The 16,041-nt window shown below is 34.9% G+C and overlaps 1 protein-coding gene across 1 annotated transcript in view; it reads right to left on the bottom strand.

The window, feature by feature from the left end:
• Positions 1–5,671: 5,671 nt before the first annotated feature.
• The window catches only part of LOC138696861 (beta-hexosaminidase subunit beta-like), a 51,456-nt gene continuing 41,086 nt past the window's right edge, over positions 5,672–16,041 (bottom strand). Inside the window, exons 5-8 of the mRNA XM_069822312.1 lie at positions 15,655–15,770; positions 13,335–13,539; positions 11,065–11,284; positions 5,672–6,192 (exon numbers count right to left, since the gene is read on the bottom strand). Of these exons, the coding sequence (XP_069678413.1) occupies positions 5,821–6,192; positions 11,065–11,284; positions 13,335–13,539; positions 15,655–15,770 (913 nt within the window). The 3' untranslated portion in view covers positions 5,672–5,820. The remainder of the gene's footprint in view (positions 6,193–11,064; positions 11,285–13,334; positions 13,540–15,654; positions 15,771–16,041) is intronic.

The following is a 16,041-nucleotide window of genomic DNA, read 5'->3' on the forward strand; positions in this document are numbered from 1 at the left end:
ATACTGTAAACTTTTTATGCAGAAAATTAAGTACAGGTACCATAAATCTGTAGGATATCCACAACTTTCCAAGTTCAGGACTAGTTTATGAAGTAAATTTTACAATTACCAGTAACAATATTACATTCTACACCTCATGGTCTAGTGGTCAGAGCTTCTGGCTATAGTTCATGAGGTCCCAGGTTCGATTTCCAGTTACAACACAGTAATTTTTCCTTAAAGGGGATTATTCCTGTGTTCGTCCATGATCTGGAATTTTGGTTAAGTTTAGATTTAAGACTACTCCTGGTACCATATAATCATAATCATTGGGGTAATGTAACTCCGCCTTCCAGGCACCCCAACCTTAGAAGTGGGTTGCAACTAAGCCAATGCCAGGAGAGAAGACCAGAAATGTCGAAAAGACAACCTGGTGGCATTGGTTAAAAAAATATATTACATTCTACATTCTGCATACACTTACTGTTTACCATACCAGCAACTTCATTTACAGAAAAATAAATGTATTTATTTCTCGTATTCTTCAAAATAAGATTCAAGAAAAATGAGGTAGGAAAAGTATTGAATGTGGAGAAACGTTGCACCTTGGAACATGTTATCATTTCTTTCATTTGAAGTAAAAATGATATAGTAGCAGTTTATAAACAAAACTGAGCAGTTTATATTTTTCAGTCATATTTTATTAATAATTCAGGATATTTTATCATCATCATCTTCACTTCACCTTTTTCCAGTGACAGGAGAATGAGTCATCACATCTTTGCCTCTCCCTTCTTTGGAGTTCTCTCTCTTCAGGTTTGAAAAACAGAAGAATTTTGGTAGTCTTGTCCTTTTCTATCCTCAGAACATGTCCATATCATTTATTTTCATTCTTCTTTCTTAATCCTTGCTTAACCTCCTTTTTAGGTGCCAGTGCCTTTAGAGAAGAAGTGATTCTTTGGAATCACACACGAGACATGAATAATGAAGGTACTTCCATGGTGAGGGATCAGCTCAATGCAGGGACCACCTTCGAAAGACAACACGGACATGTATTATATAGAAAACATACAGTAGGTTAGAGTAGATGGAAATTAAATTCCAATTCAACATTCAGCTTCGTGAGTGGCAGAAACCCACATTCAGATTGGTCAGCCAGGGGATTTGAACCCGAGACGATAGCGACTCGACCACCATATTTGAGTCTAACCTTTCATTTAAGATGAAAATGCTTAATTGTTCACTATAAAAATACTTCTGTTTTTTTCAGTACCGGAAGTGTAAATTAGTCACAGAATAAAGAAATCTCACTTCCGTTAATTCAGTTTTTCTTATAAAATTTCCAGTTACTTTTAATTATTAATATTGTAAATTATTACGTTCATTACTTATTTTATTAGCTTTGTTTTGAATCATTATGAATTCTGAATTCACAATCATGTCTGTTTTTTCCACTTAAATTATTTTTAACCAGCATCATTAACTGAATGTAAATGTAAAAAAATTGTACAAAATTGTAAAAATTGTAGAAAATTACTAAATTGTAAAACTATAAAAATTTGTAAAAATTGTAATTATAATATTGTAAAATGTTGACATGTTCCACATCTTAAAGCTTCATTGCTCATGTAAGATCTATGGAATAAAATAAATGAATGAATGAATGAATGAATGAATGAATGAATGAATGTTTGTGAAGTGTGTGCAACAACGTGAAAATAAGTCATCCTTATGATACAAATTCTTCTTAGTGTACCGGTATTCATTTTATTGAAAATATTTTGTACAAATAGTTTGGATATACAGATATCACAATTTATTTTCATGTGTCATTACTTTTATAATAATGTCCTGTTCTCTCTGAATGTAAGTCCTGCACAATTCATAAACTTACAAATCAGCATAAAACAATCTAATATCTACGGAATAACTATTTACAAAATGGCTTATACGTAATTTTATATTTGTACTTGGTGACTCAATGAAACGAAATTTTTTCATTCCTTTAGAAAATTTAGGCGGGGAATGATAGCAATACTGAATCAATGTCTAATGTTTAACCATTTCATGTCACTTTTGTATGTAGGGAGATGTCTATGTCTCAAAGTGCCATAGCAATAAAATATTATTTTTTATAACAACAATGACAGTCCAACCGCTATAAGAAGAGCATTTTGACATCACTACAATCTTGGAAGACATGATGTAGTGCCGTCAATATTATGCCTCAACACATGGCTAAGAAATTTTCAAGAAAAGACCACCAGGCAAACAGGGAACCATTATAACACTAGCAAAGATTGAGGCTATAAGAACCGCTACCAGTATTGTTCAGATTCCTAAACAATCATTGTGACGACTTCCAGCAGTATTAATCTCTCGCTAATGTACACAGAATATGGAGTAAGGACTTGAGCTTTCATTTATATAAGTTCCAGATTGTCCATCAATTAAAACCTATAGACAAAATTAATTTACAGTCTTCGGTTGATAAAAGCAAGAATTGTATGTTTCAAGCCTTTACAGATGAAAATATCGTAAGTTTAAACTCTTGAAATAACGCAAAATGTAGTACATACGTAAAAATTATGTGTTTAGAACGAATTTATTCGAAATTAATGTTTTTCAAGATACATTTTTAATTTCGTTTGTTTGTTTGTTTTTTGCGAAATTTTAATTCAAAATGTCCAAAACATAATTATATTTATTGGAAGTCACATAATATGAGCGTGAATTAATACAATAAGCTTTGATACAGGCGATACAGCTAAGTTCTCTACCCACTGTACTGTTGGCAGACACGACAATGATTGGAGTGAGCTGGATTTAAGATTTTGTTTTAATTACGTAGTCTAGTAAATTTTTTTTTAATTGTGATTTAAATGTACCTAATCTGTTTTGCATTGATATTTATGTACAAAATTTTGAATTTAATATTCAGACTCTATTACAAAAGAGAATTTTTAATGTAATATTTAAACCGTACCTATTTTGAATGTCTTTATTTTTAAATACTGGTATAAAGTAGGCTGAATATATTGTGATGCCAATTAGTTTATATTATTCACAGAAACTTTATGAGACTATTACACTGAATTCTCTACACAACAGGTATCAGAAGAAAATTATAAGTATTGTTAAAATGAACAAAAATCTTTACGATCCCCTTGATGATGCAAATTTCTCGTCTTTGTAGGAATATTCAGTATCGGTAGTATATTATATTTTGCACAACGAAAGTCAAAAAGTCATTTTTTAAATAGGAAATCACATCAAATTTATATTTGTGTTTGTGTTTGTATTTTTTATGTAGTTCAACAACATGCCCCATTACATAGATCGTAATATTACATGTTTTGAAATTTCTGAATAATTGCATGTTCATACTTAAAAATTTACCAATTGCATAATCAATAAATGTCTATGTGATAATATGGAATATGAAATATGGAAAATTCAGGTGGACCAAATTTTGTTCCTGGGTCTGTACAAAGAAAACAAAATCATAGTAAAATACCATTTCAAATTATGAACCCTATACCTCCCTACTTACAAATTTACCAATTACTGTACATAAGCAATAATAATTCAAAATTAAGAAACTCTACGTTTTCCTAGTTACAAATTTTTCAATTACATTAGCAATAAAGATAAGTATAGCGTCAGGATTTCCTTTACATGTTGTAAGAAGTTCTACTCATTGTTGTATGTACATTGTTTGCCAAACCATAAGTATTCCAATGGACTTTTCCGTTTCTAGAGTATGATTTTTGATTATATGTGACTAGTTGCAGAAAATGGGACCTAAAGTCGGATTTTTTTTTTTTTTTTTCAAAAAGAGGATGAAATACTGAGCATTAAAAAAATCCATGGTTCTAGATTCTATAGCTTTTAATATATTACTTGAGTAGCTTAATATCAAAGACAGACATCTGTCGTCTGCATAGTTTTGTTCTAGTGTTCTTTGTAATATTTAACACAATTTATTTTATAAATATAGTGTCAGAGTTTGCATATGGTTTCACTATAACTGGAAAGAGCATGAAAAATTGTATAAAAAACCACAGCTATCTAAATTTCGATTGAGGTCAGATCTCCGTCTTTGATATTAAGCTACTCACTTATCGAATGTTTCTTATTACATTATGTACTTTTCGAGAAAAATGCAATTAAAGTTTTCACTTGTTTTCTTAGCAACCATAAGAAAGATTTAGATATTTAAGAAGCAAAAAAAGCCTACAGGTAGCGCAAAATGTCAAAAAATAGAAATGCAGTTTTTAAACCACAAATTCGTTATTTTGTTCTCCTGTAAAATTTCCTGTCACGACTTCAGGTCCCTTTTCGCGCAACGGGTCACATACGTTGTTCATCTCAAAACTTTATGAAAAAGTTACAAAGTTATGAAAAAGTTTTGTGTACAGTACTTATTTACTAGGTCAGAATTAGTTACAAGCCAGAATCCGCCTGCTATTCTTATGTTATCTCAAAGTACTTGTCTTTGTCAAAGTATATGCTTGACTGTCTGCAGGCTAATTGACTGGGATGTGTGTGTGTGAAATAACACTGAAATTAACCAAGTTTCTACACCGAAATTGAAGATTTTTGTTCACCATAAAATAGGATTCTTAATATCATAGGAAGGTGTTACCATAATTTTGAAACACAGTGTACAGTAAATATTATTTAGTAATTGATTAAGTGGCGATCTTACTCGTGTTCATTGTGTAAGCATGTGCGGCTTACAGCTGTTTCGGTGTTTCTTCACACCATCCTCAGAGCCTACTAGATCTCGGCGTCATCTCGAACTTTGCTGCCTGTTGTGTGGGTGCGTTCGATTGTTGAAAAGTGTTGAAATGTGGTGTCAAATAGTGTGTGTGTTCTGAAATTGATCTGTGTGTTGAGAATTTGATCAGGGTGTGTTTTGGTGTGTCTGTATATTTCATAATGTTCTAGTGTGTTGAGTTTTTGGTTTTTGGGTTGTATGTGTAGGATTTCCATGTCTGTATTTATGTTATTGTATGTATGGTTAGCATTAGTTATGTGTGCGGTATATGTAGATGTATTGTGTCCTCTGGTTATTGCTTTAATGTGTTCTTTGTATCGAGTTTGGAATGATCTGCCTGTCTATCCAATGTAGAAACCGTCGCAACTATTGCATGTGAGTTTGTATACTCCTGTGTGGTTGTATTTATTTGTTTGTGTTGTTTGTGTGTTGAGATGTCTTTGTAGTGTTTTTTCTGTTCTGTATGCTATGTTGTAATTCTGTTCTCTGAATGAGGATGCGATCTTGTTTGTGTTTTTGTTTTCGTATGTTAGTGTGATGTATTTCTTGTGATCTTGTGTTTGTGTTGTGTTTTGTGTGTTTTTGTGTTTGTTGAGTTTTTGTTTTGTCTTCCTTATATTTGGGTTATAATCATTTTCTTGTGCTATGTACTTGATTGTGTTCACTTCTTCATTGTAGTGTTGTTGGCTCATGGGTATGTTGAGTAATCTGTGTACCATTGTCCTGAATGCAGCATGTTTGTGTTGTGTGGGGTGATTAGAAGTGTTGTGTATGTGTGTGGTGGTGGTGGTTGGTTTTCTGTATATTTTGAAGGTGTGTTTGTTGCCAACTTTTTGTTATGGTGATGTCTAGGAAATTTATGGAGTTATTGTTTTCGAGTTCCAGTGTGTATTCAAGTGTTAAAAGTAGTGTACGAAAGATTCAACATGGATGATTATTTAGTGTTAAGAAAATTTCGTTTCATAAGTCACGTTCTCAAGTCTCTTCATTAAAAGAGGAAAATATATTTTTTTTTTAGTAAGATTAATGCAATTCTGTCATGACTTCGTATTCAAGGGTCAATGATAATACGCTGTATAAGGACAATATCCAGGTCCGTTCGCTGGTTGAGCAGGAATGCCACGACTGTTGAGTCTGCAGACATGTTCCTCCATTCTCGGATCCGCTTCATTGAAGTCCAAAGCCACCGAGGACCACAGACGTTCAGCTGCTGCAGCCGCCCTGGGCCACACCCTGGGTGACAAATTGGAAGCGTCTGCAAACTCGCTCCACATGCAGGCCTCTCCTCCAATCACCAGGCTCTTCTGTTCTTCAGTTCCATTGAAACTGTTTGGATCACAGGTATAAAATTTGTGCCAGTCTCCACCACTGGCGAGGTGATCGAGATACCAACAAGCAGACACAAGAGCAGGATGGCCTTCTGCTGTTACCTAGAAATAACAAGATGTCAATATTAACGTCACTAAACTTAAACTTACGATACAGTAGAACCCATCTTATCTGGCACCAAAGGGACCAGGCTAGTTCCGGATAATTGAATAAATACTGCTACCTATATACAAACAAATAAGTTAACATGGAGCAACCATTTGAAATACATTTCTGAAAAAGCTCGTAAAAGATTCTCCCTTCTAAAAAGACTAGCAGGAAAGAAATGGGGATGCTCTAGGAATACTTTGAACACTACATACAAAATGTTTATACAGCCAGTGCTGACATACTGCGGAGAAATTTTAATTACTTCACCTTTCATAAACGAAATAGAATATGTTCAAAACCAACTTTCAGACTCATTACTGGTGGAATCAAAACAACTCCAATAGATTCTATGAGATTCCTCACTAATATTAACAGCATCAAAGTGACAATAGATGAAAAAGCACTGATTCATTATGAAAAACTTATTAGATTACCAGGAAACAATTGGCATTCATACAGTCCTCTCGGTAGATTGAAAACTCAAAAAAGTTTCATATCCATTGTTCAAGAATTAAAACGGAAAATCAATATCCCGAATTTAAAAGAAAACCTACAAATTAAACCAAACCCTTTAACTCTATTAAATATGGAATATAATCTAAATTTAACAGAAGAAATACTGAAATCAGAAGTAAACACTGAAATACTGAAACAATTGTCTTTAGAGACAAATAATATTAGGTACCCTCCATAAAACTGGCTTCATTTATACACTGACGGATCCATGATCTCCAGAGAACAAGGTGCCGGTGCAGGTGTTACGTGCTGTCTCTTCTCACTTTATAGATCTCTTGGATATGGAACAACAAGTTTTGATGGTGAAATCATTGCAATAAGTGAATGTCTCAGGAATCTTCTATGCCACATCAATAAATTTAGGATGCAGTTATATTGTCAGACTCCAAAGCAGCTATTCTATCAATAGTCTCTAAACGCACACCTTCATCTCAAACAGCAGAAATAACTAAAATGCTCTCTCAATTAATATCACTCAATAAAAGAATTGTATTCCAATGGATACCATCCCATTGTGGAATCCTGGGAAACGAGACTGCGGATGCTTTAGCAAAGAAGGGCAGCACTGCTACTTACAGACCTGTTACTAAATCTACGTATTACTCTGTGAAGAGATTTATTAAATCTACATACTTAGACTTCAACAAACAAAATTTGATAACACAATCCCAAGGGAAAAAATGGAACTCTCTGCATCATAATCCACAGTTAATTCCCGATTTACCACGAAAATCGTCTGTAGCTGCATTTAGATTGGCAACAGGCCATGATTGTTTGGCTAAACACCTGCATAGAATTGGAATATATCAGTCCCCTAACTGCCCATTGTGCAACTCAAACCAAGAAATGGATTCGGAACACCTCAAAATCTGTGCTTCATTGACTGGTCATGATAATATCTTTGAAAAATATTGGAGTGCAAGAGGTCAAATGACTTTATTGTCAAACGCCTGGCATTAGAAAACAACAACAACATATACAAAAAAAAGTTCGTATTTCACGGTGCCAAATTTTGACACTGCAGTCATACCAGTGGCGGCTCCTGCGTATTTCTTAGGAGGAGGAAAGAAGTTAACAGCACGAAATGACACCTTCTTGAATGAAACATGCTACAAATTAGCCTACATGCATACATGTAAGACCAGGTTGTGTTGGGGTTGGCCTTCCCTTCTATTCTTGTAAACTGAGTTTCCTAAATTTTCCAAAATATATTACGTTTTCACTTCCATTCATTGTTGAATAATTGCACAAATAACAATTACAAGGAAATTAACAACCTCGCAGCATTTTTCGCGCGAACTACAGCATCACACGTGTTGGAAGAGACCAACTACTAACACGTAACCAGAACCGTTTTACTGAAGTGGGAATGGGAAATAATCTGTTAGGAAAGTGAGAACACTGCACCCACCCACATGGTCTGTGTTGCCACATGTACATTTTACAAGTTCAGTATCACAGGCTTTTGAAGAATGTCAGTTCTTGTAAAGTCATACTACCATTATTGTTCAAAGCTGCCAGTGGCCGATTAATTTTTTATGTTAAAAATAATGCAGTTTGGAGTACCTACTTTCAATTTCAAATATATTTGTACAATACTGACAACTTGGCTGTTGTCCTGTCTAGTAGACAATGAATGGAAGTGAATTTCAGGGGCCAAAAAGATCTACGATACTAACTTAGAACTACTTCCTCTTTGTTTTATATAAATCCAACTTCAACTTTCAGATATCCTCGAAAGTTTCAAACCATAAATAGTAGCTTATATAAAGTGCAATGAATAATATTTTTTTAATTATAATTAAAAAAAGTTTATATGGTGTCTTTCATAGCTTTGCGTTAAAACTGTTCTTATTGTGCCTCCTCCTAGATGTGTTATAGTTTGGTTGAATGCAACATCGTTAGGTGGCAGCGGTAGTGAGCTTGCTGTCGGTTTCTATTTCCCACCCATGCGCTGATTCAGAGGAGGATCTCCTCCCTTTCCGTTCATTTACTTGCTTTAAAACTCTACTTCTTTCTCTGGCCGCTAGTGCATTGTTGTCTATGTTTGTTAACTGCAGTAAAGGAGGAAAGGATTGGCTTTCCTCCACACAAACAATCTTGCATCTTTCTCATAATTTTCTAGCAGCATATGAGCGCACGTCGTTAAAAACTCGATCAACCGAGGTTTGCTTATAGCTGTGAACTTAAAAATTATCGAATCTTCCTCGAATTTCAAGGCACATATTTTATTTGGCATTTACTTTCAAAAGAAGAAAAATGTGAGGAGGACGTTCCTCCCTTCCCTCCCCTGAGGAACCGCCACTGAGTCATATGAAGCTTATTTCTCTATCCCTTGCTCATAACTGAATAAACATAATAACTGTGTGGATTTTCCTTATTAAAACACACAAATAATACACTAATTTTAAGTTCGAATATTTAATAAAATTAAAGTTCGTGCAAAAAACTGTGTATGCTTTCTTTATTAAAACACATCACACAACACAAATAATACATTCACTTTAGGTTCGAATATTCACTGAAAATTAAAGTAATAATAATCAATCAATCTTCTTAACGTATCCAGCTATTTGCTGACAACATAAAGTCCACTATAGTCCACTGTAGTCTATTCAGTTGTTGTTTTTCACGAGAAATGAGGGGTATTTTGATCGGTGTTCATTATAGATGCCTGTTGCTAGTAGCCAGAGGTGGGGTGTAGTCAATATATATTGCAGGGCTGTGTCTTCTGCAACTGGTACTGATGATTTTAATTTACTTCTTTTGTGGTTAATGGATGGACAGTATAGAAGAATGTGGCCCAGATCTTCATCATGATTATTACACCACAGACAAGTAGGATTATCAGAAATGTGAAATCGGTGTAGGTACAATTGAGTGACAATGTGACCTGTTCTGGCTCTTGTTTAAAATGTTTGAACATGTCTGGGCAAGTTTTTGTACATTTCCAGGTCATTTGGTTTCTTTTGTACAGACTGTAAAATTTTTCCTTTGTCAGAAGAGAGCCAATTGTTGATTCATAGGTTTGTAAAATGAGACTTTACTGAAGCAAAAGCACTGGATAGAGATATCACTTGAAGAGGTCTTGGTTGCAAATTATGTTGCCTGTTTTGCAATATTATCGACTTTCTCGTTTCCAGGTATACCACAATGATAGGTATCCTTTGAAATGTTATTTCCTTTTGGAGTTCTTTTAATTTACTTAGTTGTTTCTGAATTGGAATAATTCTATGTGCATATAGGTTTGGTACATATTTAATTATATTAAATATAGCCCCCTTGGAGTCGGTAAGTATGCAAATAGATTTTTCAGAAATTTGAGTAACACAGTGAAGAGCAGCATCAATAGCTATAGTCGCGACGCTGTTATTCCCAGCGTGACTCCTCCTCTTTGCTTACGTCTTAGGAAGTGAAGTCTCTATAAAGTCTAGTTAGGTAGTATCGTTCGCCATTTTTGTTCTTTCGTTGCCGAGTTACCATACGAGAAATCTATTTGCCACACCATTAAACATTATCATGTCGTAGCTCCTATGATAATAAATAAAACGAAATAATCAATTCCATAATAATAAAATTATCCAAACTGGAATAATTTTATCCTCAATTTCTATATTAGGCTTAATATTATGTACATTAATAATAAATATCTTTTAAAGGCTTTAAGTTAACTTTAAACTAATATCCTTCAGCAAATAATTGAGCGGCAAATAACGTCTTCGTGTGTTTTCTGCGAACGCCAATGAAAGAGCCAAAATGGCGGGCGATTATATTAAGTATTTATCAAGCCTTAAGAAATGCATGACGTCTTCCTAAACGAATCACAAGACGCACACGTTTAAATATAGCCAAACTGCAACGCGATTGGCTGCCGGAAATTAGAGCAACAGGACTATAGCAATTCAGTGTCAAGACTGGAGGAGGATGAACATGGTATGAAATAACTTTCTTGATATTTTGGAATATAATACCCTGCCCCTGATGTCCCATTATTAGGATTTAGAGATCCATCTAAAAAGTAATAATAATAATAATAATAATAATAATAATAATAATAATAATAATAATAATAATACACGAAATTTTAAATACCGATAATGTTAAATTGTAAATAATTTTAATAATGACCCCAAATAACAAACTTTTTCGTACACCACTGCCAGTGAAACTATTAAGGCATATTCGGTAATTTAACGAGTTGCAGTTTGCAGCGAAATTTATTCATTTTGAGAGAGAAAACCATTTTTCTTGGCGAGTCACCTCTTCCCTCAACCCAGATCCTACACCTAAATGTTTCACTTACTAACCTTCTCTAGTTCCTCTTCCATATCTCCTGTCCAAACATGGACTACGGTGCCTTCAGGCAGAATGACTCCATTGTCAAGAACTTCTTGCCACACGAGAGAGTTTGCACTTAGATTTGCAGTCATATCAAGAAGCCTTTGAATGTAGATTTCTTCAAGTTTGCCAAAGTTTCCTGTTATATTACGGGATTCCATGAATTGGAGGATATCTGGATTACTGGCCCTGAAAAATGAGAAGGGAAATATTTTAATCCCTATTTTATTGTGTCTTTTGTCATCTAGTCTACTGTCGAAAAATCTGAAAGTTAGAATTTATAAAACAGTTATATTGCCGGTTGTTCTGTATGGTTGTGAAACTTGGACTCTCACTTTGAGAGAGGAACAGAGATTAAGAGTGTTTGAGAATAAGGTTCTTAGGAAAATATTTGGGGCGAAGAGGGATGAAGTTACAGGAGAATGGAGAAAGTTACACAACGCAGAGCTGCACACATTATATTCTTCACCTGACATAATTAGGAACATTAAATCCAGACGTTTGAGATGGGCAGGGCATGTAGCACGTATGGGCGAATCCAGAAATGCATATAGAGTGTTAGTTGGGAGGTCGGCAGGAAAAAGACCTTTGGGGAGGCCGAGACGTAGATGGGAAGATAATATTAAAATGGATTTCAGGGAGGTAGGATATGATGGTAGAGACTGGATTAATCTTGCTCAGGATAGGGATCAATGGCGGGCTTATGTGAGGGCGGCAATGAACCTCCGAGTTCCTTAAAAGCCAGTAAGTAAGTAAGTATTTTATTGTGTTTCAGCACAGAGATGAAATGATTAGAAATTTCTAATCCATGTTACAGTGATATGCACAGCAGAGTCCGTATAGGCCAGTTTCTGTCGGATGCTTTTCCAATTCATTGCTGGCTAAAGCAAGGAGAGGCACTATCACCTTTACTTTTTAACTTCACTCTATAATATGCCATTAGGAAAGTACAGGATAACAGAGAGGGGTTTGGAATTGAACGGGTTACATCAGCTTTTTGTCTGTGTGGATGACATGAATATATTAAGAGGAAATCCACAAACGATTAGGGAAAACACGGAAATTTTACTTAAGGCAAGTAAAGCGATAGGTTTGGAAGTAAATCCCGAAAAGACAAGGGATATGATTATGTCTCGTGACCAGAATATTGTACGAAATGAAAATATAAAAATTGGAATTTTATCCTTCGAAGAGGTGAAAAAATTTAAATATCTTGGAGCAATAGTAACAAATATAAATGACAGTAAGGAGGGAATTAAACGCAGAATAAATATGGAAAATGTCTATTAGTATTCGGTTGAGAAGCTTCCTAGTCTGCTGTCAAAAAATCTGAAAGTTAGAATTTATAAAACAGTTATATTACTGGTTGTTCTGTATTGTTGTGAAACTTCGACTTTCACTTTGAGAGAGGAACAGAGATTAAAGGTGTTTGAGAATAAAGTTCTTAGGAAAATATTTGGGGCTAAGAGGGATGAAGTTAAAGGGGAATGAAGAAAGATACACAACGCAGAACTGCACGCATTGTATTCTTCATCTGACGTAATTAGGAACATTAAATTCAGACGTTTGAGATTGGCAGGGCATGTAGCACGTATGGGCGAATCCAGAAATGCATATAGAGTGCTAGTTGGGAGACCAGAGGGAAAAAGACCTATGGGTAGGCTGAGACGTAGATGGGAGGATAATATTAAAATGGATTTGAAGAAGGTGGGATATGATGATAGAGACTGGATTAATGTTGCACACGATAGCAACTGATGGCGGGCTTATGTGAGGGCAGCAATGAACCTCCGGGTTCCTTAAAAGCCATAAATAAGCAAGTAAGTATATTAAAGAATTTATTCTATCATAGGTAAGGCATCTTACCTATTCTCTTTTGGTTTTTAATGGAGTTCTCAATTCTCTGCTTTGTCTAAACAATATTTTAAAACTTCTCTTGGGATTCTTCTCTCATTAGTATAATTTTAAATAATATTACATTAAATATGAAAATGTTTCAGATTTTTATTGAGGAAGATGAAATTGGGGAGACATGGGCTCCCCTGATGTGATGCCCTTGCTTATTAACACGTCATAATTTAGTCTCATTTCTAATCGACAGTATTCTTATTAACATATTTGGAATGCTTTCGAAAGAAAGCTCTCTAAATAACGAAATGATACGAGTAGACCATAAATATTAAACCAACCAACTCATCTTCTCTTTCCCAGCCAGTTCTTTCCTCATCCTGCGACTTACCAACAATCAAAACTGACTTCGTCTCCTCCCAAATGTATGTATTTTTCAGGGAACAGTTCCACTGCTTCTGCCAGAAACTTGTTAAAGAATTCATAACTGGTTTCGAGAATAGGATCCACTGGTCCAAATGTACCATCAGGGGTGGACCCTGAGTAACAGGGCGTCAGTAGGTCTGGTTGACCCAATCCCCAGGACTCTGTGTGACCTAGAATCATTTAACAACATACATTAATACGAGTAAAATTTAATTTTATAAATCACGACCTATAACAAATTACAGGGATTCAAATAATTCTGTTTTATTGTTTTATTTCTTATTTTTTAACAAAATTATGGTATTTTATTGTTCAGTTCCAAGCAGATTACGCAACACTCGACAGATCGCAACACGCATATGCTTTGGCATGTGCTGCATATAGCAGTAAGAATGTTATATTTTCTTATCAATTGAAGACCGTTTCTTGGTACAATTAAGATTGGCTTTTACATGTAAATTAGTATTAAGCACTATGTATAATACTGTATATATTAGCTTGTGTCGCCGAAAACGTTCTCACCTTCAGCGTATAAAATAAAACATTTGTAATTCTGTATCCTAGCATATTTAGCACTAGATGTATTATATTATATTATGTATTTGTCAATTTTCTGTATACTGACGACGCCATGAATGCTTGTCATTCTTATGGCTTAATAAAAATCTGCCTGCCCGCCCGCCTGCCCACCCGCCCGCCCGCCCGCCTGCCTGCCTGCCTGCCTGCCTTCAAAACTTGACAAATGCAGAAACGTAAAATTTCACAAATTATGTTTTTTCTGTTTTATTGAAATATTTTATATTTTTCATTTTTAAAAAGTTGGTTGTCCTATTGGTTTCTACAAATGATGTATTACTACACAGTAAAGAGTTAAAAAACAAAGTTCCAATATGTAATACCGATATTTATTACTATGTTAAAATTAAGGGGTTTTTTCTAAACTCTACACGTTTTACAGAAGTAGTTTCACAAAATCCTATATATGTGTAATTGGATAAAAGAAGTTTAGTTAAACATATAAATCTGTTGCATAAATACACAGTTATAAATGATATCATGTATGTTTTGTTATTTTCTGAAGATAATCTTGTTGTTGACTAGTTTCAACCTATTGTAGGTTATCTTCTGAAGATAATCTTGTTATTAGCTAGTTTCAACCTGTTGTAGGTTATCTTCAGAAGATAATCTTGTTGTTGACTAGTTTCAACCTGTTGTAGGTTATCTTCAGAAGACAGGTAATCTTGTTGTTGGCTATCTTCTGAAGATAACCTACAACAGGTTGAAACTAGTCAACAACAAGGTACCTAATTTTAATACATGAAAGAAATACAGTAATATTCCGAACTTTTTTTTATTAGGAGAAGTAAATTTCCTTCAAATTGTTATTTACTTTGTGTAGTCAGAAAATTTTTTTATTTTTATTTTATTGGGTTATTTTACAACGCTGTATCAACATCTAGGTTATGTAGCATCTGATTGAAATGAAGGTTATAATGCCGGTGAAATGAGTCCTGGGTCCAGCACCGAGAGTTTCCCAGCATTTACTCGTATTGGGTTGAGGGAAAACTCCGGAAAAAACCTCAACCAAGTAACTTGCCCTGACCGGGATTCGAACCCAGGCCACCTGGTTTCGCGGCCAGACACGCTGAAAGTTACTCCACAGGTGTGGACTAGTCAGAAAATGTAATCAGAGTTTTTGTATGGTGAAGTGCGCCTGGTGTTCTGTCTAGCCTGCAAAGCATTAGGAGTAACTGCTTGAAAGTTGGATATTTGATCGGATGTTCAATCTGGCCAATTGTTCTGCGACCGGTCGAATATAAACCAGTTATAAGTGCTGTTCTGCAGCACTCTAGTTTCTATTTTGACATGCCAAGGCCTTCTCAAAACGTAGGTTCGATTCCAGCTTGAGTTAATTATACGGTTGGATTTTTTCAGAGGTTTTCTCCAATTGTAAAACGAATTCAGGTAATGTTATGGAAAATACTCTGTTTCATCTCGCCAAATACCATTTTTTATCACGAATTCCATCGACGAGGTCGTTAAATAACCTATTAAAATTCCACAACCCACAGTTGACTTAACATATTAATCTCTTTCAAATGCAGAGTTGAATCAGACAGTTCAATGGACTGATGATAGGGTAGTTCCGTGGTAAAGAGGACCACAGTATTACAATAAAATCTACTCTACAACCTCCGAATATTTCTGCGATAGAACACTGACTGTCTTTGGCCACAGTTTAAGTGCAGAACTTACTCCGCTGCACTATATTCTAAACTGCTTACCAGGACTGTCGAATTCAGGAATAACTCTAATTCCCCTCAGGCGAGCATGTTCAATCACTGTACGAATATCTTCTCTTGTGTAAACGTGGGTTCGGTGGTTGTACGCCCCTTTCTCACTGAAACAAATAATTGTAATTTTAAGTAGGCTAGATATTCTTGGTACAGATCCAGAAACAAAATTCAGGTGGCCAAAATTTTCCTTCTGGGTCTGTATATATGAAACAATAATTTCATACTTTCACACAGAAACAAATTCGTCAAAATATATAGTGAGGATCACGTAAGAGTAGCCCCTAATAGGCCAATTTGGCCATCTCTTCAGTGTTGCCACCTAATACCAGATATCACCAAAGAGGGTAAAATCACATTGCTATATACTGAAATAAT

Source organism: Periplaneta americana, chromosome 3 (genome assembly GCF_040183065.1).
Source record: "Periplaneta americana isolate PAMFEO1 chromosome 3, P.americana_PAMFEO1_priV1, whole genome shotgun sequence".
In the NCBI taxonomy this organism is placed as follows: Eukaryota; Metazoa; Arthropoda; class Insecta; order Blattodea; family Blattidae; genus Periplaneta; species Periplaneta americana.